This window comes from Symsagittifera roscoffensis, chromosome 6, assembly GCF_963678635.1.
Source record: "Symsagittifera roscoffensis chromosome 6, txSymRosc1.1, whole genome shotgun sequence".
NCBI classification, from domain to species: domain Eukaryota; kingdom Metazoa; phylum Xenacoelomorpha; order Acoela; family Convolutidae; genus Symsagittifera; species Symsagittifera roscoffensis.
The window spans coordinates 23,717,565-23,744,711 of NC_087067.1; the positions used below are offsets into that span (position 1 = coordinate 23,717,565).

At 36.3% G+C, this 27,147-nt stretch overlaps 2 protein-coding genes across 2 annotated transcripts; one reads left to right on the plus strand and one right to left on the minus strand.

The window, feature by feature from the left end:
- The first annotated feature begins 2,324 nt into the window (after positions 1–2,324).
- LOC134847679 (CD63 antigen-like) lies at positions 2,325–4,428 on the plus strand. The gene is made up of 3 exons (XM_063864846.1): positions 2,325–2,719; positions 3,329–3,566; positions 3,916–4,428. The coding sequence occupies exons 1-3, from the start codon at positions 2,554–2,556 to the stop codon at positions 4,232–4,234; spliced, it is 723 nt and encodes a 240-aa protein (XP_063720916.1). The 5' UTR covers positions 2,325–2,553; the 3' UTR covers positions 4,235–4,428.
- A 3,021-nt stretch (positions 4,429–7,449) lies between these two features.
- LOC134848287 (pre-mRNA 3' end processing protein WDR33-like) lies at positions 7,450–26,123 on the minus strand. Its single transcript, XM_063865680.1, has 10 exons — positions 25,886–26,123; positions 25,593–25,766; positions 17,562–17,657; positions 16,823–16,974; positions 16,239–16,336; positions 14,710–14,991; positions 14,159–14,237; positions 9,874–10,124; positions 9,411–9,582; positions 7,450–8,330 (listed from the first exon to the last, which is right to left on the minus strand). Exons 1-10 carry the CDS (start codon positions 26,111–26,113, stop codon positions 7,577–7,579), a joined length of 2,286 nt encoding a protein of 761 aa, XP_063721750.1. The 5' UTR covers positions 26,114–26,123; the 3' UTR covers positions 7,450–7,576.
- Positions 26,124–27,147: the final 1,024 nt, after the last annotated feature.

Sequence of the window (27,147 nt, forward strand, 5' to 3'; positions counted from 1 at the left end):
AAAGAGCCAAATTTATCGCGCGTTTATTGTCCCAAGTTAGCCATAGTTTGTAAACCACCATAGCTTTGCGAAAAATTATAGGTCAAATATATCTATGAGTTTCAGACTTCAGTACTTTTCAGGCGGTAATAAAAAAATCATTCAAAGTGAAATAGTTAAAAAGTCGACTTTTAACTGAAGCAAAAAAATCAGCCAAAAACCACTAGCCCAAATAATCCATTCTCTTTTCTAAAATCGGAACACAAAACGAGGCCAAGGTAAAAGTATATCAAACAAGACTGCTCGTATATGAGGCAAAGCCTTGAATGTTCTGACTAACTCTCAACTGGTCTCGAGATGAATTGTTTTTTTTGTACTGTCAACATTAAGTACTAATTTTTGTGTCGTAAGCGGAAGTAATGTGACAAATTAGTTGGCCTCAATTCAATTCAGAATGGTTAGGGCGGCAGCAAAAATTGCAAATCATAAACAGTTGTCAAATTTTTCTAAGTACTAAACACCGCTTGGTAACAGTACATTATAATTCCTATGCTTCCAAGTTTTTTTGTGAAATTGGTCGTAAAAAAACCACACCAAGCATATATAATCTTCATTTTGTTCAAAAATTTGTACAGTTTTTTTCTTAACATGTGAAAAGAATTGCGCAATTCTGTCTACCAATAAGGGAAAAAGATTGAAATTACTCAATTTATACCCATCGGCGAACACGTGGTCGATTTAAAAAAGTAGTTTTTGCGATAACTTCATGATTATCGATTTACTGAACATTTGTAAAGTTAAATTAGAATGCTCAAAAAGTTTTGACGAAATTTTTAAAATAAACGGTAACTATAAAAACTAATTATAAATTGAGAAGTCTCTTAAAACACCTCCAACCACCCCCCCCCCCCCCCACCCCCCAAGTCCATTTAGGGGAGGATGTTAACTTGGTTCTGAGTTCGAACTTTCAGCCAATCAGAATAGAGCATTTTACATGCACCGCTAAGTAGATTTAATTAAAATGAACGCTGGGGTGGAGGATCTTAACTTGGTCTATTTGGGGGGGGGGGGGGAGGATGTTCACTTGATCCCTTAAATGGAATGGATACATTGGAATGCAGGAATGGAGTACATAAGATACATCATGATGTTCATATTCATAGTCCTTTGGTACTACTTTAGAATATCCAATTTTGGCTGACCGACACTAAAATTTTTCTAAAGGCGCCTTTGGCGCCAATTGATACAAAATTTTAAGGGGGAGCCGCGCCAAAAACCGCAAATTTTGGTTCAAATTTTTCCAAAAGTACCCAAAAACCAGTTTTTTGTCCTGGTTTTTCAACCCCGCGCCCCTCCCCCTCGAGAAAATCCTGGATCCGCCCCTGCCCACGACAACAAATTTTTGACTAACTCTAGTCATAATTTGGATTGAACCTTACTCAATAAGCTGCTCAAAATAACGCTAAAATGCTATTTCAATTAGACATGGAGTTCAGTCTCCTCTGCAAATATCCGTGCAAGTTAGTCAAAAAATAGAAAACGTCAAACCAGTTTTACCCGGCACTGAAAATGGTTTTTTTAAAATCCAAACCAAAGAGTTTAGTATAAAATAATACTCGATTTACTGAAAGTTTCACTTCTGGTGCTTGATTTGTTAAAAAATTCATCAGTTCCCGCAATAACTTCACTCTTTCGAGAACCAAAATTCGTTTTTAATTTTTATCATGCATATTGAGTTGGGATTCATAACATTGCAAAGCGCCATTTTTAATACAAGAGCGGTATTCAAACCAACATGTTTGTAAATCAGAACTTGCCTGAAAGCTCATTTGAAGGCTTAAGCAGTTTTTCAACCGTTAAATGAATTGCAATAATTGATGACCTGTAAATGGTACCAATGAAGCATTTCAAATCTATTTTTTAGGGATACCTAACCCACAAAGTTTCAAGTAGACTTTTTTTTATCAAATCAGCATTCTAAATCAGCATATTGGGTTCAGTAAAATCCCCATCAAAAATTAACACTTAAGTTACTTTTGTTGATATCGTTTTGGTTTCGTGATTTGGTCAGTTTTTTTCTTGACTCTGCTCAGCTTTTTTCAAATCCAGCACCTGGTGCGGTGAACTAGAAAAAAGTACCTAGTCTAGTACACGTAGTATCGTTTTCTCTCGAACAACTAGAGAACAAATTAAAATTACTAACTTTAAACTCTTTACTAGGCGGCTGTCCAACTTTCTTGCGTTTATTGCTCCGACTTTAAAGCTTTTTGACGCTGCCTTGCTCACATTTTACAACGTTTACCATATGCTGTTAATTCTATAATACAGTTTATGCTAGTTAGAAGTCTTCAACCAAACTTGTTTTTGTACCAACCGCTGAAATAAAGACTCTTTGAATAATTATCAGCAGATTGCGTTTTAGCTTGTAGACTTTAAATGCAGTCTTTAATGTTTGTGTGAAACTAAATAATCATTGTTGAGTTTGTTTAATTTAAATACAGAATCCAAAAACATACGATTGTCATTAATAAAACTTTGAAAAAAGGCGATATCGTAAATCATAACTATAAAAAAATGGTGAATCTTTCGTGTTCCGAGCAGTTTCTGCGTCTCTTCGTTTTTATATTCAATGTCGCGTTCTTCATCTTCGGAGTTCTTCTGATAGCGGTCGGAGCATACGCAATTGCGACTGTGCAGGACTTCTCGGAGTTCGACGTGGATTCCGTCAAGAGTGTATCGGGTAAGCTACGGGACAAAGGAAAGAATCTCCTTTGGAGTTTTGGGGCAGATAGTTGGGGGCAGTTGGTTGTTAAAAGCTTTAGTTTTCCAGTCAATCAATTTTCGGCCTATTGGAAAGGGCTTAAGTTTTTACTTTCTAAAGTTGGGGTGGGGGAGGGGCGTTTGAATTGTTTATTTCAACTAAAGCACAAGTGAAAGTATTCAATTCTATTGATAATAAGATACTGAGAATGAGCATTGATAATCCCTTCTCATTCAGAGAGACGGGCAACCTCGTGCTCAAATAGTGTTCAGTCAGTATAGTTCAAAAAATGGTCAAACATTTTGGGCATTTTGAAGAACTTTGATTGGTTGAAATCGAAATCCCTTAGTCATAGTAGCGTTCGGACATGCTTATTTAAGGCGTATCCCTATTCGTGAAAAAGAAGCACAGTTCCTTTGAGTGGGCGGGGTACCATCTTAACCGTGTTCCCCGATATCGTAGTGTTCAGATAAAACAAGCCATAATTGATAAAATTTCAAGATAACTCAACTTTAAAAAAACCCGGAAAATTATTTTAGCTAAATTAATACTTTTTGAGAAAAATTTCTAACAACTTGAGTGTTTCAGGAGTATTCATTGCATGTGGTGTGATAATCTTCCTGATTGGTCTGTTGGGATGTTGTGGGGCGTTCCAGAAGAGTCACTGGCTGATGTATGCTTATTCAGTGGCCATACTCATCATGCTGATCCTGCAGCTGGCCTTAGGAGTGTACACTCTGGTTGAAAGGGACCACGTGGCCGATGTGCTCACTGACAGCATGCAGAGTACTATGAAAAAATACGACACAGACTCCACTACTGCTAAGTGAGTACAACCCAAATATAACCAAATGGCACGCAAAAAAACTTAGGAAAAATTACCTTAGAAATATGCTTTTATAAATGTAAACAATAATTATAATGATAATCAAAATAAATTTATTTTAAGGCTGTTTGTTCAAATATTCAGCATGAAAAACGCCACAGGAATGCTAGACTTGTCGTGTGACAGCTCTTCATCATAAAATGATGTACACATGTATAACATCTCAAACTTATTCTTTCGGTTACACTTTATGTTCTGGATCATTCGGATCATATAAAAAAATTGTGAGGTAACTGCTGAGCTATTTTGCTATTCAAGAATCATAATCAACTTTTTCAACCTTTGTCAGAGCATGGGACAAAGTCCAGGAAGACCTGGACTGCTGTGGATACGATGGACCCGCCTCCTGGAATGTGACCTTCGAAGACGGCAGCACGGTGCCAGATTCTTGCTGCAAGACAGTAACAAATGGCTGTGGTAACGCGGTCGGCTACCACAGCAATGACATCTTCACAAAAGATTGCAAGACCCAGGTCGAAGATGCGCTGGCAGACAGCATGCTGGTTCGAGGACTATGCGCTATTATATTCGCACTTCTGCAGCTCCTCGGAGTCCTGGCCGGCTGTTGTCTCGGAAACGCTTTCCGAGAATACGAGAGGGTCGAATAGTCGTCATATCGACTATTTAGAAAAAATGAACTCAAATAAATACTGAATGCTAGATATATACACGAATAGTAGGACACTCTACCTAGGAAACAGCTGTTTAACATCAACCTTAACGGCTTTTCCTTGTATTTTTGTATTTTAGACTGACTCATCTGACTCTTAACTGAAATGTTTATGAATTGACTTTCACTTTAGCTTAATAAAGGAAGGATTGGATTGTTTGAAGTTCTAACTTTTATTTTTTTTTAAGATTACGCGACTTAATTTATCCGTAGCAACCCATTCTACTCTATTCCAATAGTGTATGACAAAAGGACAAAATGGATTAGGGTACACTGTTATGTTACCCATTTGTCCATTATGTGTTGATTTGAGCAGTTGAGAGCTATCGGTTATCAATATATTGTCTCCAGTTTTATTACAGCCTGTCCAAATTTTCTTCACGAATGCGAGCAATTAAGTTTTTTCACAGTTTTCGAGTTTTTTTTTTCAAAATTTTCACAGTTTTCAAGTTAAACTAATTTAAGAAAAGTGAATCATTATAAATTTCGTTATTCTACTGGGAAATCTGAAAACCTACTTTTTAACAGAAGAATTTGAATTGAACTAAAAAAAACATATCTACCGAAGTGCATTCATAAATGCACTAATATATATGAATCCACTTCTCTAGTTATTAGAGCATATAACATTTTTTCTAGAAAAAAAGCAAACAAAAAAACATCATGAACTATATAAGTGAAAACCACTTCATTTGCTGTTCAAAGAGAAAAGAATTTTCTGACTATTGTTATCATCGCAAAAAGTTTTGGCTGAATGACGAAGTTGCGCTTGCAATTGCAAGCAAAACTCCGAGCAAAACGACGGATTTGTAGCTAACTATATGAACAATAGACTTTTTCACTTCAAGATTCTATTATGGCATTTTATTGATAAAACAAAAAACTAACCCAAACATAGCCAACTGACAGTTGGGAAAGAGTAATGAACACAAAGAAACAAAAAAAAACCCTTTTCAAAAACCTTCAACTATTAAATGTCGAAGAAAAAAACGGATGGCCTCAAAGCTCTTTGATTTTTTGGAACAATTTATAATGGACAATTTTTTGTTAAAATTAACCCAATTTGAGAAAACTGGATCAATAGGTAAAACTTTTATTTCGCTGTTAACTCTGATCATTAATTTCCATTTTCCGAAATAAGGTCGATCATGTTTTTCGTGATCTTTACAATTTTGCTGTTCGGTAGTGGAGTCTGCCTTCCTTTTAGCCATGGAAACGCACAGAACTTAAAAGAAATCACAAGTCAAACCTCGAAAAATCAAAATTGAGCGTGAACAAATTTTTCTGAAAAAAAAAAAACAAAAAAAATCAACAGGACCGATATAAGATTACTCACACCGTTCCTTACTCTTAATTTATAAAAAATGAATCAAGTAGGTAAATGTTGCTTGGGAATCTGAAAATTGGAGTCAATGTTTGAAACTTAAGGTAACACTTTTTTGCTTTCGCTTTTGAAGAACGTAATTGGACTTTCATTTAGGAAAAAAATCAAACTGCCAAAAATCACATTTGAGCGTGAACAGCTTGCTTTTAAGACCTTTTCCAAGAATAACGATAAACTATAATAGTCAAAATAATTAGGTTTCTTCACTTCGTTTCTTCTTTGATTAAATAATTAAAATCCCTTCTTCTCCAAGTTCTTAGTGAATTTAACTGTAATATTTTCCTCTTCTGGCACACATTAATGAGATCAAATAGCTTTAGTTCTATTAAGATTGTCTAAGGGCTGAATTGAATCACCACCTAAATCACTCGTTAAAAAAACTAGTTAAAATTGATCATCTTGCGAATTCTTAAACCCACATAAAATTGCGAGAAATAATCGAAGTTGAAATATCTTTTAACATTTGAGGCCAAAAGAGAACAATATTTTGGAGATGAAATTTTAAAAATTCAAAAGCGTTTATTGATATCCTCAGAGTTGATTGTAATTTGGCGGTGGATAATCTGATATAAATTGAACACAGAAATTGTGTCCACAAGAAACCACGCAGATTGGAGATTCAACTCGGAATACAACACAAGTGTTTACTTGGATTAAAAAACCGATCTTTTTCGAAGGTAAAATGATTCACCCGCAGAATATGAAACGTTCTCAAAACAGATAATTGGGAAACACAAAGGTCGTCCAGTACATATCAAAAAAAATTAAGTGAAAATTATTCGCTGGATTTAAGTCTGAATAGCCAAAAATACAAACCAGTTCATCTCTACACTGCTGCAATTTCTTTGCTTTTTATTTGGAATCCAAACTACGATCAAAAAATCTTTGGTATGATACCATACTCGCCCACAACTAGAAGTACCTCATATTGACTGGAAAAAAAACAACGTACGCTATAGTTCCTTCCAGACACTTTATGGCGTGGTCGGAACAATAACAGACGCGATATTTTCATCGCATTCAGCGGCGGATCTAGGATTTTCTCGAGGGAGGGGGCGGATTTTCAAAAAAAATCGCAACTTTCGTCCATCTTTTTTTAGGTCGACCAAATTGATTTTCAGTGCTCTTCCAAATCACTATGAAGACACCATTTTGACCAAGTTTTGAGCGCCACAGGCATGTTTTTGAAAACTATACTGAAAACCAATATATACTGCGTAGTATATATTGGCGCCCAAGGCTACTTTAGAAAAATTTTAGTGTCCGCCAACCAAAAATGGATATCGGCAGGGGTTCGAACCCCTGAAAGGGGGTATCCGCCAACGCCCCGGCCCCCGAAATCCGCTACTGATTACATTGATTATTATTCCAAAATATCTGTATGGCTTTACCTGTTACAGAAAATTAAAGGATCATATTATTCATCAAAAACAAAGCCGGCCAACCTATGATCAATTTTGTAAAAGGGAATTTTCTTTGGGACGCTATTAAAAATAAATTGAAGCTGTGAAATTATTTTCAAGCTCGGAAGAACTAATTTGAAAAAGAAGCTCAGAGAGCCAAACAACCACCCAAAAAATAAGCATCAATATATTTTAGAACTTTTTATTGAAAAAAAAAAAGACAACACATTTCACAGATTCATTAATGCTGAAACATTAATTGCACTTTTCAAACTAATCATTGAGTACATCTTTCCTCCTTTTGTATACTCCTTTTTTCAAACCAATGTATACTCCAAGTTTAAAAACGGCCCCAACTTTCTGACACTTCATATTCAACGAAAAACTAGTGGCAAAATAAATTCGGGATACAAAACTGTCACAACGCAAGATAATCAATCTCATTAATAATTTATAACAAGTCATTTCAGAACAAGTTTTCGCATATAACCATTCACGAGTACCAATTCAGACCCCCTTTTCCCGACGGACCTCGGGGCGGGGGAGCTCTCTGGGGTACATTTGGTCTAACTGGAGGGGGCACCTGGATCATATGAGGAGGTCTCATATGAGGCCCATTTCCATTGGGTTCAGGGAATCTATTAGCCTGTGGATGTGGCACTGGACCTCTTTCGTTCGGTCGACGCATAATCACAGGAGGCGGTATGTTTGGATTCCTGTAATCAATGTCACTTCCCGGGTGGTGTCCCCTTTGATCAGGTGGCGGGGGTCGCCCTCTAAAATCGGTGTCTCTATATATAGGTGGTCCATCGTCATGTCTCTCCATCGGATGATACTCCCGGTCTCTCAAGGGCGGCGGAGGCCTGTTGTCGCGATAACCATTATTGTTGTACGGCTCACGATCCCTAATGTCCCGTCGGTCGTCTCGATCTCGGGCTTGTGGCGGATCGTCGGGAAACCTTCGTTCGTAGAAGCGAGCGTCTCTGTCTTGGAATCGTTCCCGATCGAAGTCTCGGTTGTTTCTATCATCATAATCAAACTCCTCGCGATCTCGAAATCCTCCGCGACTCAATGGGTTCCGTCTACTATTGCTATTTGACTGCCAAGGCGGTGGTGCCTCATGATTAAGAATTGGCTCTTTTCTGTCGTAGAAGTGCATATCGCCGTCATAAGTCGGCACATTCCGATCATCGTACTCTTCTCGCAACAAATCCGGTCTCTGATACGAGTTCCACATAATTTTGAACCTAAAAATAAGTTAAATTTCAACAATTAACCAGTTATAACATGGCCAGCAGGGGTTCAACATTCGAAGAACAAATATATCAAATTAGTAAAGCATTTTCAATTTCATATATTTTTTTTGCGATTGACGCTCTTTTCATAAAACTAACCCTTTTAGAGAAAACTGGGGCAATTCATACTTTGTTTATTGCGCTGGGAATTCTCAAAATCAAAGTCGATATTTAAAACAAATTCATCCACGTTTTCTGCGCCATTTGCGCTTCGAATTTGAATTAAACTCAATGAAAATCATATTTGATCGGGAACTAATTTTGTGACTTTTTCTTGGGCTGAGTATAATTTGAGCGGGAACTAATTTTGTGACTTTTTCTTGGGCCGAGTCATTGACACTGAATCACGTACCCGCAGATACAATTTTTTGAACTAATTTTATGGGTTCCAGACTGATAGTATGAAACATTTCTATCGCGTCGCAAAGGACTTGGTTCGAACTTCTTCGAAGCCTCTCAGTTCAGAGAATGGGGCAGGGCTGTCATATTGTTAACAAAAACGTTTTTAACACGTTATGTATGTTTTAAAAAAAACACGCTTAAAACAAAATTGAATTTTTAATCACTCATCGAGTTGTTTAAAGAGAAAATCCAGCTCTCCAGCCTTCTCGACGACCAAAGAAATTCGGAGTTTTCCATAAGAGACCAAGAGTTGAGAAACACTGCTCCAATCCAGCATTGGATGAGATAGCATTGGCCTAGTCGAGTAATTTTTTCGATGAAATATGAAAAAAGGACTGCATTCGAAATGGAAGCTCAAAATGTTAAAACATGTTAAATATAGATCTGTTAATAACACCTTGTTAAAAACATGACAACCCTAGAATGGGAGTTAGAGAACCAACATAATCCGTGACAGTTCTTGAAGTTTCATAAGTATTTCCCAACCCATGAATACATCCAAAAATGCACGTTCACCTAATCGGAGACACTACAGCTTTGCAACCCGGCAAAGAGCCTAAGAGCTCGGTTGTTACTCTTTTCCCATTAGAGTAAATGAAATATAGAGCATAATTTTGAATGATGTGTGACCTGGGGTCGATTCGCTTGTCGCCCCGTCTGATTTTCTCCTCTCCCATTCCGAACATGTCCAGACTGAACTGGGGCGGCATGTATCTCTTCCTGCGTTCTTTCGGGATGGCTGCTGTCTCCTCCGGATTAAGAGCTGGAATTGTAGTGTCCACTTCTTGATACTCCACCTCTTCTACAACACGTCACGTTTTTTCATGAAAAGCAGTAGTTGAAGAAAAAACAACGTTTTTTACTTGGCTGTTATCCTTCGTCGTTTCGTTATCCTACAACTCTGCAACAATACCCCCCTCCAAAAAACTAGCGTGATCACTTCTTCTTGAAAAAAAACACGATTAATCTCACTTCGTTGATTAATTCTTGAGAATTAATTGTGTACTATTATTTCTAGCCAGTTGAGTCATTTTACATTGAGATACATGATAGCACATCACATAGAGCAACAACAGTACACACACATACGCACCGATGTCCTGGTCATGTTGAACTGCCCTCGGATCTGGTTCCAGGTTGGCCATCAGCTCCTCCGTCTCCAACTCCTCGTCCAGTTTCAGGTTGTACTTGTCCCTCATCCGGTCTCCCGGGTTGTTTCTGGTCCAGAACTTGGTGGCGAAATCGTTGGATGCAGACGCCACTATGTGTCCTAAAGGGTGCCACTTCACATCCCAAATGATGCCATCGTGTGCGTTTTCTATCCCTCCAACCTGTTTATCCAAACTAAAACACGCAAATTTCAAACATTTATCTGAAATAAACTCACCCTTGCACTTCTTAACGCCCAAAAATTTCAAAAAAATGAACATGCGATTTTTGAACGGAGAAAATTTTTGACAAGTAATCTGAGAAAATTGGGCGGCCTAAAAATTCAGTAACTGCCAGGATGCGAATTATAGCAACACACAGTATTAGTTTATAAAACGCGGCTGTTCGAATCACCTCGAAAACTTGAATGTTCTGACTGCTCTTTGAATTTACTCAAAGAAAAATTAAAATTTCTTTGATATAACTAGCCCAGATTGAGAAAACACTGTTCAGCTGGGAATTTTAAAAATTAAAATCCATTTTCGAAACTACAAGTCGATCTCGTTTTTTCTATTGTCGTCAAAGCACCTAATTTCCACAGTCCTTTGAATAAAAACAAACTGGAACACCTTCCGATATTGAAGCCCGAGCTTTAATAATTTCAATATGTTACAAAAAAAAATCGACTGTAGCTTTTAAGGCTCTTTTCCAGTTTCCCAAACCCTCGTAAAATTACAAAATGAATCTGATGGAAAAAATGTTCACACGGAGTTTGCATAAAAGAAATGTTAAAAATTTATCGACAATTCACGTTGTTACGTTTTAATGCAGTTCATAACATGAAAAATTATTTTAAATAGAAGAGCCGCTTTTAATTTGATAAACTAAATTAGCCTGACCAAAAAAAAATACTTCGAGCAGAACTACTCCGTAACTTGAACAAACTCTCCTGAGAAAGACAACTTAAAAGTCGTCTATTGATCCAGTCTTCTCAAATTGGGTTAGTTTTATCAAAAAAAAGTGTCAATCACACCCAATTTGAGACACAGATGTAAAACTGCACTTCGCAAACACAAGCGATAAACAGCCAAGAAGCAGCTTCAAAGGGGTAAAAAAACCAACTATCTTGAAAATGAAGGGACCTCTACGGGAATTGAACTACTACCCTCGGAAACTCACGTTTTCCAGTTGAGCGCCCTAATCTATTGTGCCACTGACGCTTATAGAAACCAAAGACAAGCGAGCGAGAGAGGCAAAAGATATCTTCAAAATCCACAAAACTCACTTTTGCAAGTAATAACCTGAATGTAAAACCTTAAAAGCAAATATACTAATTTTGCATGTAATAAATTGGAAAGTATATGACCAAATTGTGTTAAAATTATGCATTTCAAAAATTTTGGGAAATATAGAGGGTTGATGCTATGAAAATAAGTTTTTTTGAAATTTGTACTGTTGCATGAATCAGTATTATTGTACTGCATTCCTCGGTTCATTTGCTGAAAGAAAAATGCATCACCTGTGTGAACTTACCAAACAAATTTCAAAGCACACGCTATTCAATAGCCAATTCAATCTTCTAAGGAAAAAGCGCTACCAGAAAAAGTACTAATATCTGCATCTTAAGTTGAAAAAAAGTAGCCTGGTACTATCAAAATACGCTGTGCTTGTGTAAAATCTGGATCAAGATATAACTTGTCGGAGGGAGATTTGAAAATTAAAAACCACTTTTGAAGCTAGAAGACGATCAAGTTTTTCGTGATCTTAATAGTTTTGCTGTTCGATGGTGAAGTTTGCCCTCCTTTTAACAAAGGAATTAAACAGAACGTGAAAAGAAAGTCAAGATGCAAAACATTAGCATCGTAGCAAAATTTACAAAGCCGTAACAAAGCAAGTTGACATTTCTTGAGCAGACAGGATGGGCCAAAAACCTTAGTACCCCCTCAAACATTTAGAGAAAAGCTTTTTTCGCACATCGAACGACTCGAAGAGAGGCCGCTAAGCCGATATATATGAGCCGAAACCTTTTCAGCAGATCAAAAAGAAAAAAGAAAACAAAAAAACTGAAGCAAGTACGGATGGAGATGGACATATCGAAATGGTCCCATTTAACAAAACTCAATGATTCTTTTTCGTACATCCTACACAGAGGCAAAGCTGCGCTTCGCAAACTCAAGCGAGGAAAATGGAAAAAAGAGCTCTAAATAGGCAAAACAAAGTGAAAGAAGAAAAAGATTAAAACTACACCTTGAAAAAAAATATTGTTGAGATTAAAAACATCAAGTTCTCACATCTGCTCTACGGCTTGTTGATTAGGAGTCTCACGTCCTCGCACCTGCGCAGCGCAAAAAGTCTCGCTTGAAACAAAACTAGTGGTACCAGCTAATACTGGATCTACCGGTTCTAATATTTTTATTCGTATTTTTTACTTATACGGAAATGCGTCATTTTCAAAACATCGAAAAAATTGCCTTTACGCTGAACCCCAGTGTTTCTCTGCTTGAGTAGGGTGATTAACCACCTTTTAAAAGGAGAAAACCACTACTTGCTCTTCCGTTTGAAGTCCTTATCTAACTTGGCTGGGTAGTTTTTGAAAAAGTGCCTAAATCCATTAACTTTTCTCTACTAAAGCATGGGAATAGCCTCTGCTTTCCACACCCTCATTTTTTTAGAATGCACCCTGAAAATCAGATTTAGCCAGTAGTTTTTGAGAATAGTGACGAAGTTTCTGAGAAAAACGGATAAAATTTAGCAAGGAAATTTTCCGAAATCCATATAAGCTTTTCTAAAAAAAACAGGTTTACACAAATAAAGCAGGAAAAATATCAGCGACATGATAGTTTTAATGAACTATCAACCTCAGAACCACAGATTCTTTTTTTGAAAAAAAACTTTCCAAAATTTCAAAAATTAGACATTTTCTAAGGCCATATTTTTTGCAAAACGCAGAACATAGTCCTTTGCGCTGATAAAATTTGCATAATTTTTTTTTTCTTTCGGTTGACCACTTAATCTCCGATCGTAATTTTTGAGAGAAGTCAAAAGTTAACAAAAATGCCAAAAAATGGGCTTGTTTAAGGCCATATTTTTTTCTACCGAACTTGAGAAATAGCCACTTGAGAAGGGAGATCCCCATAATATGTTCTTTTGATTGAAACCTTCATCTCAGATTTGTGCAATAAATATTTGAGAAGATGAAAAAACATCATAACTAATAGGTCAAAAATCCCCTTACTGAAACTTTCGAAGGCTGTAGAACGTGAAGTAAAATCAAGAGAGACTAGCGAAATATGCAAGCACATAGAAGACCAGCCGTTTTTCCATTGATATCATTTTTTTGAAACTCAGAGCAGTAGTTTTTGAGAAAAACTGAAATTTCTGCTAAAAAAGCAAAAATTTTCCAAAGCGTTGCAAAAAAAACGAAAAACAACAAATCCCATACAATTTCATAAAAAATGTTTTTTTTTCAATACTAGCCAAAAATAAAGCGGCGACTTATGCCATCAAAATGGCTATGCTTATATATGATTAAATTAAATATACCGAAAGTGCCATCAAATTAGGACCTTTATTTGTGGCTTAGGTTAGAAAAAAAACTCTTCGTAATAATACACTACGCTTCGCTGTGTAATGCACAAAATTATTTACGTGAAAGAAGTTTAGTTTCCGATTGCAACCCCCATGCTAACAGCAAGGGTAAAAAAAATAGAACAACACCAGGGGTGGATCTTGGATTTTCTAATGGGAGGCGGGCTTTTAAAAAATTTTCGAAAATTTTGTCGGCCTTTTTTTCAGGTCGACGAAAATGATTTTCCGAGCTCCAAAATGATTTTCCGGCTATGATTACTTATTTTTTTTCCGGCTATGATTACTTACAACGTGAAATTTTTTTAAGAAAACCGAAAATTTTGTCGGCCTTGCTTTAGGTAGACCAAATTGATTTTGTGAGCTCTCCGAAATCACCATTAAGACCCTATTTCGACTAAACTTCTGCGCCGCAGGCAATTTTTAAAAAAAAAACACTCCAAAAAAGGCGTTAGTATATTTTGGCGGCCAAAAATGGATATCTCAAAATAGTACAAAGCCCCCCCCCCTAAATCCACCCCTGAACAACACATTGGTCAACAGATTTGCTCAATATTTGCAGATATGTTTATAACAGGACGTTGATTGGTAGTAATTTTTCACACATTCACTTCTTCTGTCACGAGAATAAAACCCGTAATTACCTGATGTCCCAGTAGAGCACTGATCCGTCTCCTCCACCGCTCACCAACATCTGGCTGTAGAAGGGGTGCCAATTGAGACCTAAACACATCTCAATCGTTGTTCTTTCTTGTTTCGGTATCACGAGGAGAAGGAGACTTTTTGTAATCATGAACAAAGAACGTACGCTAAAACATCTTTTCCTTTGCGATCTGTAATGCATTTTAAATTCAAAACTATTACAAAAATTCAAACTTTCGAAGTTCAAACTATTACAAGTTTCGAGAAAAAAAACTAAATTATTCCCTTTCTTTCTATACAAGAGCACATACACTACATACAATCTATTTATAAAATTCTTAGTGATTGTTTACGCAGTACAATTGCCGTGAAATTTGGCATGGTGATGTCATTGGGCATGTAATCTAAACATAAAAAATTGGTCTTAATGTGCAACCTCTTATCAAGGGTTACGCTAAAAAAAGTGATAGTTGTATGTGCTGGGATGAGCGGAGCGGAAGAACGTAGAAGAGTCAAAATTTGTAGTTGTATGGTGGCATTGTAGTTCACTCACATAGCACTTCCCTCTTGTGTCCTCTGAGGGTGGTGAGCTCCTGCTTCATATTTCGGATGTCGAACAGCTTCATCATGTGGTCCCTGGACCCACTCACTAGCCAACTGCCATTTGGGGAGAAGCGACACACAGTGACGGCTGCCTTGTGGGGGAAGAGAGTGTTCAGACTGCGACCACTCTTCGGATCCCACAACTTCATCGGCTGCTGCGCATCTTTACTCCCAGAAACCAACAAGTTCATGGTCGGATGCCAGTGAATCGTCTTGCAATCCGCACCATGGCCTAAAATCAGCCCTCAAATTTGCAGGTCATCATGATCTCTTGCAAAAAGGTCGGATTAACAAAATTAATTTAAAAGAGCGATGTGCCGATTCGGAGCAGACTCGCAGCTTTTTTCACAGCAAAAACTTTCTGATATCGATCATTTGTCCTTCTAGTTTAATTCTGTCAATCTGAACTTTTTGCAGCTTTATACATCTTCCTTCGAGGTTCATAATAATATCACTATACTTTCTAAGACCTATATCGAGGCTAGTCCTAATTTCAATCTTTGGAAAAACTGAGTTTGGAAGCAAAATTTATTTTCAGAAAGTTTAAAATGAAAACCCAGATTTTGAGAACATCGCAGAAATGAATCCATAGAAATAAATGAGAGTGAAAAGTAGAAAGGAAAACATTTTGATCAAAAACTTGAATTATTTGTTATTGATGAAAACAAATTACGAACCAAACTTTCCCGCATTCCAAAAAATATATTCAGATAAATAAATTACAAAGTTGAATTCAAAAACTTCTCGGTGGCTCTTGTTTCTTTCAAGGATCCCAAGCTATTTGGGTAGACAACCCCTCATTAGTGGATTTGGGGCGCAAAGCGGACGTTCCCCTCACCCAAGGGGAATCTACCCCCACCAACAAAATAATCTCCGATTTTGGTACTATTTTACGCAAGACGCCTTTTGAGGGAGAACGCGCGTTTCGGTAGAAAAAAAACTTTCAAAACTGCCAAAATTTTTGCAAAATCGAGCCTTGATAAAATTTGAAGAGCGCAGAAAATGAACTTGGCCACTCCTCAAAAAATCCTGTATTGCACATGCAACCAGATAAACTGCCAAAAGCGGAGTCAATATTTCGTTAAATCGAGATTTGAAACAACATAGTCTCGTCCGAATGGCACAGACAATCCCAGCCAACCTATATTACAAATTTTTCGCCAAAGGACCCCAAAATCTTTCTCCAACCGAAGGACCCCCATAGTATTATTTTACTTCCATTTTGGCCGTTCAACCCTAAACGTGCCTCGTAGAAGCTTCTATAGACTAATATTGAGGGGAACGCACTATAAAAATGCAATTTTTGGTGAAACGCGATTAAAGCAACAAGCTGTTACCGAAAACTAGCAGTCCTTTGAATCTAAAAAAACGCGCTTTACTTAATGTTTTCAAGAGCCACGAGAGAGTTATGATAAATAATCACTCCTTAAAAACCACACAGACAGCTGTGCATATCACGTGTGGGGGATGATACCATACCTCTCAGCACGCGTTCTTCAGTCCCACTGTAAAAGTCCCAGATCCTGGCAGTTGCGTCATCACTGCAACTGGCGAATTTGTTGTCGGTGGGGGAAAAGCTGGACAACACAACACAACTCAACACTCTCCAGCTTTCAAACTATGGCTCCGCATAGTATAACTACGGAGTCTTTGAAGACCTTGCAAGACTTGGAAACCATCTATGAACACCTCAACTCTCATCTTAGGCACAGTTCAAAACAGATGTACTCCAAAAATTGTATTCAAATTGAAAGAACATTTCGAGAAGAGAAAATACCCAATTTTTTCTGAGATTACAACCTTAAACAATCACATAATTAAAAACGATCCACACGGCATTATGACGTTCTCTCGTGCTCAAAAGAAAATTTGAATTTATACGATGCCTCTATCTTAAAGCCTAATCCTCAAAACTATTAATTATTATTTTGAATACTCAAGTACAACTTGATAAACTTATCTATTTAAGGAGTAAAACGTTATTGTTTTTAGAATTGGGTATTTGTCTTTCTTGAAATGAAATAGAGTGATGTATAAAGTATAGACAGATGATTAGTACGCACCATATGTCTCTGATGACCTCGCGATGCGCTTGAAACATCTTCACGTTGTTCATGTTAGTTTGCCAGTACTTTATGAATCCATTGTGGTCTCCAGACAGAAGCCACAGTCCAGTGTTGCTCCAGGTCATGGCTCGGATTGGAGCATCGTGGGCCTACACAAATCATAAAATTATGCCAATTTCATGCAAGGCCAAATAAGATTTTCACTTTAATGAACAGGCACTTTTCGGATGTACAATTATAATTATAACAATTTAAATTGCGATATGAGTTTCTTTTGTTATGATGATTATGTTTCTAGCTATTATTCATTTTTTACTAGATTTCAAATAACGTAAACAGAAAAGAAAAAGCATTTCTGGCTGGAAAAAAAATTAGACCAAAAAATTGCGTTTTTTTGGCGCCCCCCCCCCCCCTCAAATTTAGTAAAAAATTGTCGCGTAAGGCGCCTATAGAAAAAATTTAGGGTCAACCAGCCGAAAATGGAGATCTTAGAAAAGTACCAAAGGGGGAGCCTTTTGGTAGTCAGGGAGTCGAATTCTTGAGGGTGGGGGCGTCCCCCCTTAATCCACTAAACTCAAGTATACCATTTTTGCTGTAGAACACAATTATGAATTTACTCAGAACTCCAAAAAGAGTTGCTTGAAAGATAGAAAGCAGATTTATATCACAAAAAGGGACCAAAAAGTGAAATAAGCAGCGTGGGATACTTAAAGCTATCATACTTGGGGTGACTGACCTGCAAGATGGTCTCGAAGTTGAACTGCAGTCCATTCCACAGAGTGAACTCCCCACTGGAGGACCCAGTCAGCAATCTCCGCCCATTCGGAGTCCACTACAACACAAACACAAGAGTAACTTCTATTCTATACCTGCAATCTCGGCCCTGAACACTTAAACAAGCACCACTCTATACATGCTAGCTTAGTCTTGAAATTCATCTGCATTGCTTTGGAAATTCAAGAATTCGGAACTGCGTTGTTTCGGAAATTCAAGAACTTTTTTATGATTAACTGTTTTTTTGATTTAAAAAAATAAAACTTACCCAAGCAAAAAATTTTTAGGTAATTTTTTATGCCGCTGAAAATTAAAGAACGTTTTCCGAAAAAAAAACGAAACGAAATCAACACGACCTATATGAGTGATTTAATTACTTAGCTCATTAACTTTTAAATACCAAAACACACAAAATATTCCAAATAGAACGAGGTATATTAAAAATGCCAACTTGCTCAAAATATGTCTTTTGTTTGACGAAAACTAAATTATTCTGTTTTTGACGCAAACAGAGTTGACATGAGAATGAACGAATTAATTCATTGATTCTGCTTGACAAGTTATTCACTTATAAAAATTCTATATTCCGATTTGATAAAACTTTTTCCACCAAGCTTAACTGCTATTTCATGCTTTATTGTTCAGACCATTTGAAAAATGGGGACGAACTTTGTATTCAGTCGTGTTTTAGTTTTTTTCCAAGCAAAATCAGCTACCACAAATAATCATCGGAGAGAGTTGAGTGATATATCATATAAAAACCCTTTGAGTCGTGATTGGAACATAAAACTTTCAAAAAATTTCCCGGTGTCGAGAAAAATTGGTTTGAATTTTTTGATTTTTCGTCAAACTCGAGCGAGTAAAGCGAGTGAGCACGCTTATTTATGCTTAATTTAGGCCATTTATAATAGCTTAATTATGCTTAATTTTAATTTTACTCGAGTAAAATAAGTTTTTGGAAATTTTTAATGCCATTTTGGGAATCGAAAATAGAAAAAAATTATGATTTTTGTCTATTTTTTTTAGTCATTTTTCTTCAAAAACTGTTGTCCTTGTTTAACATTGTATTTTTAATTATTTATATTTCGATTTTCATTTGTTGATTGCACTTCAGGGATTGATCTTCGAGCTTGAAGCCGGTCACAATTCAGGGTCAAAACTTCATTTCCTACTCAGTTTTTTTTTAGCGAATGTTCGCTACAGATACTGCGTTGACTGATGGCTATTTTTAAAAAAAATCAGCCACATAAGTTCTCTAACATCTATCGCGTTTTGCCTTTACATCGCTTCGATTTAACTTCAAAGCTACTTCCAAATGGCCTCTTAAGCTGTTAGCTAGATGAAATCGTTTTTTGATCATCACCGTACTCATTTAAAGCTTGTCTTAGTAGTGCTGATTTAAATTAACCGGACAAAACGCGTTAAACTTGAAAATTAAAACGCGTTTTTCTTAAATTGGGTTGAGTTTAGGTGAAAACTTATGAAGAAAAACTTGCTTAAAATTTTAGCAGAATTAATAGGGCGTAATTTGTTTTGCGAAACTCGCGCCCAAAATTTTACCCCAAAAATGGGTCATTTTGATTTTTCTTAGTTAATCAAAAATTACGCCGAAAATACCCAGTCGATCACAGACATATTTATATCAAAGTGAGCCGCTTACGTAGCCCAACAAACTTTAAGAAGAGTATATTCTCCAAAAAAAATGCAAATTGTTTAAAAATTGTTTTCAAATAAAAAAATGCTGTTTTATATAGCAAAAACGACCTTTTTTGTCTATCAAACAAAAATAAATCAACTTATACAATGTTTTGGAGAATATACCCTTCTTAAAGTTTGTTAGGCTACGTAAGGGGCTCACTTTGATATAATTATGTCTGTGATCGACTGGGTATTTTTGGAGTAATTTTTGATTAACTAAGAAAAGCCAGAATGACCCATTTTTGGGGTAAAATTTTGGGCCCGAATTTCGCAAAACAAATTACACCATATTAATTCTGCTAAAATTTGAAGCAAGTTTTGTCGCATAAGTTTTCACCTAAACTCAACCCAATTTAAAAAAAACGCGTTTTAAATTTCAAGTTTAACGCGTTTTGTCCGGTTAATTTAAATCAGCACTGTACTTACGTAGCAAAAAGTAGACATGCCATAAAATAGACACGTCGTGAGCCAATCAAAACAGAGAAAAGAAAATACTTCGTGCGTTTGTTTTCTTATCTAGATTGTGATTGGCATTCGACTTTTTAAACGCACTACTCTGGTTATGAAGCAAATCTTTAGGTTACGAGCTTGAGTGAATTTGACTGCATTTGATTGAATTTGACTGCAACTTGTCGATAAATAAGCCATCAATTTTATAGGCCATCAATTTCAAGTAATAAAAATTCCATTGGATAGTTTGAAATTTTATTCTAATTTTCACTTGCATTGATACCTTAAAAAATAATACCCAAGACCAAATCTGAACTGCTCAAACACAAGCCAAAGCGGCAAAATGGAGCAACAGACGGTTAAAATAAGTATTGAAAATGCGCCGAAACATCTTAGCTCAAAAAAACTAGGCCTTGAATACTGCGAGTTACCTCGGAAAAAAGGACTGATAGCATACAAGGAGGCGAAGCGCTTCGCATCACTTGCGATATCACAAAAAAGCAGTGCAAGCTACCGTAAAGGAAACAACTAAGTCCAAAGAAAAAGGAAATTTTTTTGAAAAAACCACAATTAAAAAACTTCAAAACACTGTCTGGAATGATTTTCTATTTGCGGGAAATGCGTCCAGAAACAAGTTTGATGTCGTTCAATAAAAATTCACAAACAGAAGTTTTTATCGAAAAAAAAACTGTTGCCATGAAAAAATTTGCGGCAAAATGGAGCAACAGACGGTTAAAATAAGTATTGAAAATGCGCCGAAACATCTTAGCTCAAAAAAACTAGGCCTTGAATACTGCGAGTTACCTAGGAAAAAAGGACTGATAGCATACAAGGAGGCGAAGCGCTTCGCATCACTTGCGATATCACAAAATAGCAGTGCAAGCTACCGGAAAGGAAACAACTAAGTCCAAAGAAAAAGGAAACATTTTTGAAAAAACCACAATTAAAAAACTTCAAAACACTGTCTGGAATGATTTTCTATTTGCGGGAAATGCGTACAGAAACAAGTTGGATGTCGTTCAATAAAAATTCACAAACAGAAGTTTTTATCGAAAAAAAAACTGTTGCCATGAAAAAATTTGCACCTGAAATACTTTTCTGAGATTCCGACCCAAAACCAGGTTAGTGAGCCGATAAAATTTAAGCCAAAATCATTTGGTTCAAAAGCAAAAAAAAACGAAGTCAAGGAAAGAAGAATAACAAATTGCAGCAGCAAATGAAAATATAAAAAGCAACTAGTATGAAAACTGTATATAGCAAAACAAAATCTGCGATAAGGCAACTAAGACGAGAAAATATAAGCAAACAAGCAATAAGCCATTTTTTTAAACGGAATATTTTCCATTAAAAAAAGTCCTGGTCAGATCCGAATCCAAGAACTTTGCGGCCCCAAACAGATTCTTTACCTCCAAACTAAGTGTACCGGAGACGCTCGGAATTTGAATTCATTATGAGCCAAGACACCAAGGATTATGTTAAACAAGTTGTTAGCCCGAAAAGTCTTTATTCTGATTTCGCAAACCTTTACAACTTTGAAAAAAATCAAAAATATTCCAATTAACGCAAGGAAACCGAAAAAATCCAAATTAAAAAAATCCACTGAAAAACAATTTCAGTTTAGAGTATTTTCTGATTTTCATTTTTTGACATATAAATTAATTAATCTAATTCGATAACACTGGATTGATTGGAAACATTTTATTACCACTGGAAAACTCGTTAAATTATATTCCACTTTTGGCACTAATGGTCAATCACAATTTCCAGATAGCAATGGATTTGCAGGTTACTTAGAAACAAATAAATTTTCTTTTTAATCTCACAAAAATAAAATATATGAATCGTGCAGGTCATGTTTGAAAATCGCAATAAGAACGTGACGAAGTAAAATGGTATAAGGAAATATTTGGAGTGACTGACTTCCAAGGTTTTTTCCATGGGATGATTATCATTATACGCTCATTTTTTTCGATCAATTTTTAGCCCCCGCAAGAAAAATTGATACTGATATTGTTTATGACGCCAAAAAATAAGATTGAAACGAAAAATTTGAAAAAAGTTGCGATACATCATAAACATAGCACTGCAAGCTAGTGTATAGAAATTAAGACCGAAGTCACAGTCGAAAAAATTAATTTAAAAGAATTTAGAAAACTACGTCTAAAACATGATGTTGAGGTTGAGGCTCCCAAGGCACATCACTAGACCAAATGGAAAGGGCACGGAACAACTGAGCTTAAATAATAGATAAAGGCACAGATTTTTTTTTTTACAGATTTTTAAGAAATTGTTAGCGGAAAAAATCTACTTCCAATTACAAGTACACTTGCTCTCTCGCAAGTGAAACTCACTTGAAATACCTTCAACTTATCGATAATTTTTGAAGCAACACATAGCCTTTCTTTTTAAGAAAAACATTGAGTTTCGTATATTGAGTTCTCGCGTTTCTTCAACTTTTTCTAGTTTTGAGAGTCTCATGCAAGAAAAAGTTTAAGCTCTTAAAATTGAATAAAAATTCGAAAAACAGCAAAACTGGCCCACTGGGCGATTGAAATCAAGACTGATTAACCAACACAGAGACTACTTTGACCAAAAGAAGTCATTGCTAGACGCGCTTAACTTTGAAAACATGGACTGAAAATATAGCCAGCAGACAACTGTTCAAGTGTTTGAGCTCAAAAAACCAAAAAAAAAATGACTGAGTGCAAACATTTGAGTTGCAACAAAATATATCGCACAAGAGTTCTTTCAATTTGAAAAACTTCATTGACTACATCTTTTTTGATACATCTAGTTCAATTGGAGAAAATGATAAATTTAAAAAATTTTTCCGCTGGTAAGAAACGAATTTTAAATTTCCAATTGCAATTGAAAATCTTGAACACGACAAAAATTAGCTCTTTAAAGTGCAAAAAAAGGCAGAAATAAGCCACGATATAGTAAAAAAAAATCGGATACGTCTCGGATTAGAACCTACGATCTACGGCGACCTAGAGATTATGAATCTCTCGCACCAACCACTCAGCCACGGACGCTTAATGGAAAACAAACACTAGCCACAAATAAATCAACGAACAGATGCTATGAAATTTCCAATGCTACAGTGAAATTTCCATAAAAGTGAACACTTTTACTTGCTAGTTAAGTTAGAAAAAAGGAAAGTTCATAGTATTACACTACGCTGATCGCCAGTGTAAAAAAAAACTCAAATAACTAAAACGTAAATGTGAACATTTTAAAGCACAAAACTCAACAAATAAAAGATTAGTTGCTTCGTTCATGCGCACTTAACAAGCTCTGCTTCCCTGTTGATTTTATCTAGCAAAGAAAAACTTCAATTCGTTCGATCAGAGTTGAAGATTGGCAAAATTTCACTTCGCGTATACTTGGCAAAATATCATAGATGACGCCAATGGATTTAAGTTATTGTGCGCTTCTCCACTACATACAAAACCTGTGATACAGAGAAAGACTAATCAGAAAGATTCAAGAAAAAATATTTATGGCATCACTTGCGAGACAGCAGAAAAAATCACAGGAGCTACCGGAAAAAAATAAAATGAAAGCTACTGAGTCGAACCAAATTGGGGAAAAGTTTCAAAAACATTGAGTTTGTAAATTTGAAAATCATTAATCATTTTGTTTTCACTTAAACCTATAAGTTTGGCTAGATCGAGTCAAATTCAATGTGAATTACTATATTTTGAAACTCATTTACGATCCTCTTACAAAAAACAAACGCATTTCCGACATTCAAACGCCGCATTACGAGGCAACTAAGCTGATATAACATAGTCAAAACCAATAAAGTCGCGGAAATCTTTGAAGCGGAAAAAATACAAAAAACGATAAGGAAACTATACAAACTCATAGCTAAAAATTCGAAAAACATCAAAATAGACCGAAGAACTTGTTTTGACCGAAGAACTTGAAATGAAATACAAGAAAACACACATGCTTTGGTAAGCAAGTCGATAAACATAAGCAGATTACAAGACACCCGCTCCGCCAAATGCAATAGAAAAAAAAACAAATTCAAAAAGGATATAATTTCGTTTTTTACATCTCCGCGCAAAAGTACAAGTAGATTGCACGACACCTGCTCTTGCAAGTGCAATGAAATAAATTAAAAGTTTCAAAAAAGAAATGATTTCATTTTTTAAGCTCCACACAATAGTAAAAAGGGGTGTTTCTCGCATTGGAACGCGTTGATACCAACAAACATATAGGCTCAATGGAAATTCAAAAACAGGCGATGCAACTCAAAAGTAGAAAATGGGGGAGGCCAGAATGTCGGAAAAAATCATCTAAAAAACCATCAAACGTTTGTCTCGAAGATCTTCAAATTGAGGATCATACTTCTCCAAACTCAATCAACAGCGTTAAGTTAAGATTCAAAAAATTATCGAGCGCCACGCAAGCCGACAAAAATTGAGTAGACGATCGTTGAGCCGAGAACTAAAATACCATAAAACATTTTGGGCTAGTAATTGCCAACACGAAAATTCACATCCTTTCAAAACACAAAAAGTTGATTTGTCCTTAAAAGGCCCAAAACAAGGTGACTAAGCCGATATTATATTTGACGAACTATTTTAGCCGAACCTAATTATGGAATGCTTGAGATGGTTATTTAGATTTTACCAAAATTTCTCGGTAGATTAGAATCGTTACTACTAGAGGAAGTAAATATAACTAAAACAATAGGAAAATAAACCGAAATAAGTAGAGCCGACCCCAGCACCGGAAGTCTACAGGAAAACTTTCCTCACCGACAAAAATTAATATGCAACTCTTCGCGTGCAGCCAAGTCACATATGCAGGCAAAACAAGTCATTCATTTGTTTAATTATGACAAAAAGGGGTTTCATAGAAATAACTTTTCGCGCCACTGTAATCAAAGTTAGCGGGGAAGAGTCTAGTACACAGTTGCAACACCCTTGCTTACCGCAAGGGTAATGATTTCGATTACAAAATAGTGAAATATGAGGCTTTAATCATTCCAAAGTTACAATTGTCAAACCTCCGTTACAAAGCTCACGGTCACTGATGTCTTTCAGATGGTACTTAAAAAATTTCGCAGAAATTCTTTAACAAAAGTTGGCCATTGTCTAACAAAAACTAGGCCGAGCACAAATATAACGTCTTTTCCTTTGGCCAAATACGATAGCCTGTATTTAAATATTCTCATCAACAATTGTATTAAAGGGGTCGATTTAAAAGGATAAAATGCATTAAACTGAACAAAGAAATTTACACAGAGACCAAGCTGCATTTCGCAAAAACCAGTGAGAACATGACAAAAAGCAGCTCTACAAAATCTAATAAGAAAAAGTAGAAATAAGCCTCGAATTAGGTTAAATTCCTCGACGTCTCGGATTCAATCTGCAACCTAGAGATTATGAGTCTCACGCACTAACCACTCAGCCACGGAGGCTTAATAAATCACGAACACTAGCCACTATAAAGCAGAGAACAGATACTAAAACTAAGAAATTTCCAATGCTACAGATCGTGATTATAAGTCAACACTTTTAATGGACACTTTTATTTGCGAGTTAGGTTAGAAAAAAAGAAGCTTCATAATAATACAGTGATGCTCGCAAGTGTAAACACAAAAAAGTGCAATATAATCGGAAAGTAAGTGATATCGTATCATAACACAAGCGATTGCTTGTAATTAACTTGACCAGTGCGTTGATAAATGAAAATTGTCCATAAAAGATTTTTTCTTGAACAAGCATTTCCGATTTGTTTTTTGTTTTTTCTACTTTGCAGTCAGTCACTATTAGATTTTGTCTCCGATTATTGGTAACTTGAAGTTAATTTCGAGACAATTACTAACCGTGATGCTAAAAACAGGACATTTCATTTTGTTCATAGCTGTGCGCACAAACTTGGTTGCGACCGAGTTGGCCGCGTTCTCCGGATAATCCAGCGATGGCGTCATCAGAGGTATGTATCCGGGGTCCGGTTGGACCAAAGGTCGATCTCGGTAGTCGCGTTGCCAGATCCGGTTCTACAAAAGAGTTCAGAAAAATCATATCATACTCATGTAATCCCGTTAGTACATAATTTATTTCGTTCATCGACGTTTAGTTTGTTAAATTTGATAAAAATTCGAGAAAGAATCCCAACCTCTATCATATTGATCATTGACGCATTATAATCCACGGACTTTCTTGTAAAAGGCTTTTTCGCAGCCAGAAGTTCCTCTGGTGTTAATCCTGTATTGGTAAAAATGGGACCAGGTGGCATTCTGCTGCGCAATACAGATTGTTGAAGCAGGGCAAGTTTGGCAGCATTGTTGTAACTATTTGAATTCTGTGCCTGGTGATGTATATGATGTTGAACATCCGTCGCCATTTACAAATCTGCTGTAACCAAAATAATAACAAGGATAGCCGGTACTGTGCAAGTAGCACAGAATGTTCCGACCAGTCTTCAAAAAACAGTAAAATGTTTTCTCAATTTGGTGTCGTTTACTTCTGCATGTTGTGATAAAAATCGGAACATAAAATTAAAACTTAAGCATATTTGAGAGTGACATAAGTCAATTGAAAAAAAAAATTTCAAAAGTTTTTGATTCCCAAAATTGCGCTAAAAACCTCCAAAAGCTACCTTTACTAGAGTAAAACTAAGTTTTCACGGCTTAAGTTAAGCTTAATTAAACTATTGTAATTACTTACTACCCTACTAATTAGCTCGAAATTAGGAAAATCCCAAATTTCAAACCGGTTTTTCTCGACACGATTGAATAAAATTAAAGATTGAAAGAGCTTTAATATTATATATCACTCAACCCTGTCCGATGAATTTTGTGGTAGCTGATTTTGCGTGGAAAACCAAAACAAAAAACACACCAGAATACAAAGTTCCTCCCCATTTTCAATGGTCGGAACAATAAGATTATGTACCATAACTAGAGCTTGCTTTCAGAAACTATAAGCCACTCAATGAACAGGTACTATCAGTGCGACAAACAAACTTTCGATCTAATTTAAAATATTAAACTTATTATTTAGTGTGTTTTATATAATGATGTCTCAAATCTTGTGTGGAAGGCCTCCAATGGGAGGATTTTAGAAACAAGATTTTATGACTGGATATTCGAGGTTTCATATATTCAAAGAAGCACCAACAAAGTACCTATTCCTTGCGGATTCCCAGGCGAGGTTGCTAGAAGCCGGAAACCTCAACATCTTTTCGCTCCCTGGGGCCAGCATCAGGCACTTATACGACTATATTCAACCCGCAGGCCGCTTTGAAATCATCCTACTTTTCACTGGAGGAAACGACCTCTTTGACGGTTTCGAGCCCTCGTCGAAGACTCCGCAAAAAGTTGCGCAAGATCTGATAGAACTTGCTGATTTTGCTTGCCAGAGAACCCGCAGCAGCGT

Bases quoted from the DNA above. Each gene is read 5' to 3' on its own strand.
- LOC134847679 (XM_063864846.1), top strand. From the start codon at position 2,554: ATGGTGAATCTTTCGTGTTCCGAGCAGTTTCTGCGTCTCTTCGTTTTT. The intron at 2,720-3,328 runs GTAAGCTACGGG...TGAGTGTTTCAG, and splicing joins TTCCGTCAAGAGTGTATCGG to GAGTATTCATTGCATGTGGT. The intron at 3,567-3,915 runs GTGAGTACAACC...AACCTTTGTCAG, and splicing joins ACAGACTCCACTACTGCTAA to AGCATGGGACAAAGTCCAGG.
- LOC134848287 (XM_063865680.1), bottom strand. From the start codon at position 26,113: ATGGCGACGGATGTTCAACATCATATACATCACCAGGCACAGAATTCA. The intron at 16,975-17,561 runs GTCAGTCACCCC...TGATTTGTGTAG, and splicing joins ACTTCGAGACCATCTTGCAG to GCCCACGATGCTCCAATCCG. The intron at 9,583-9,873 runs GTGCGTATGTGT...GACGTGTTGTAG, and splicing joins TCAACATGACCAGGACATCG to AAGAGGTGGAGTATCAAGAA.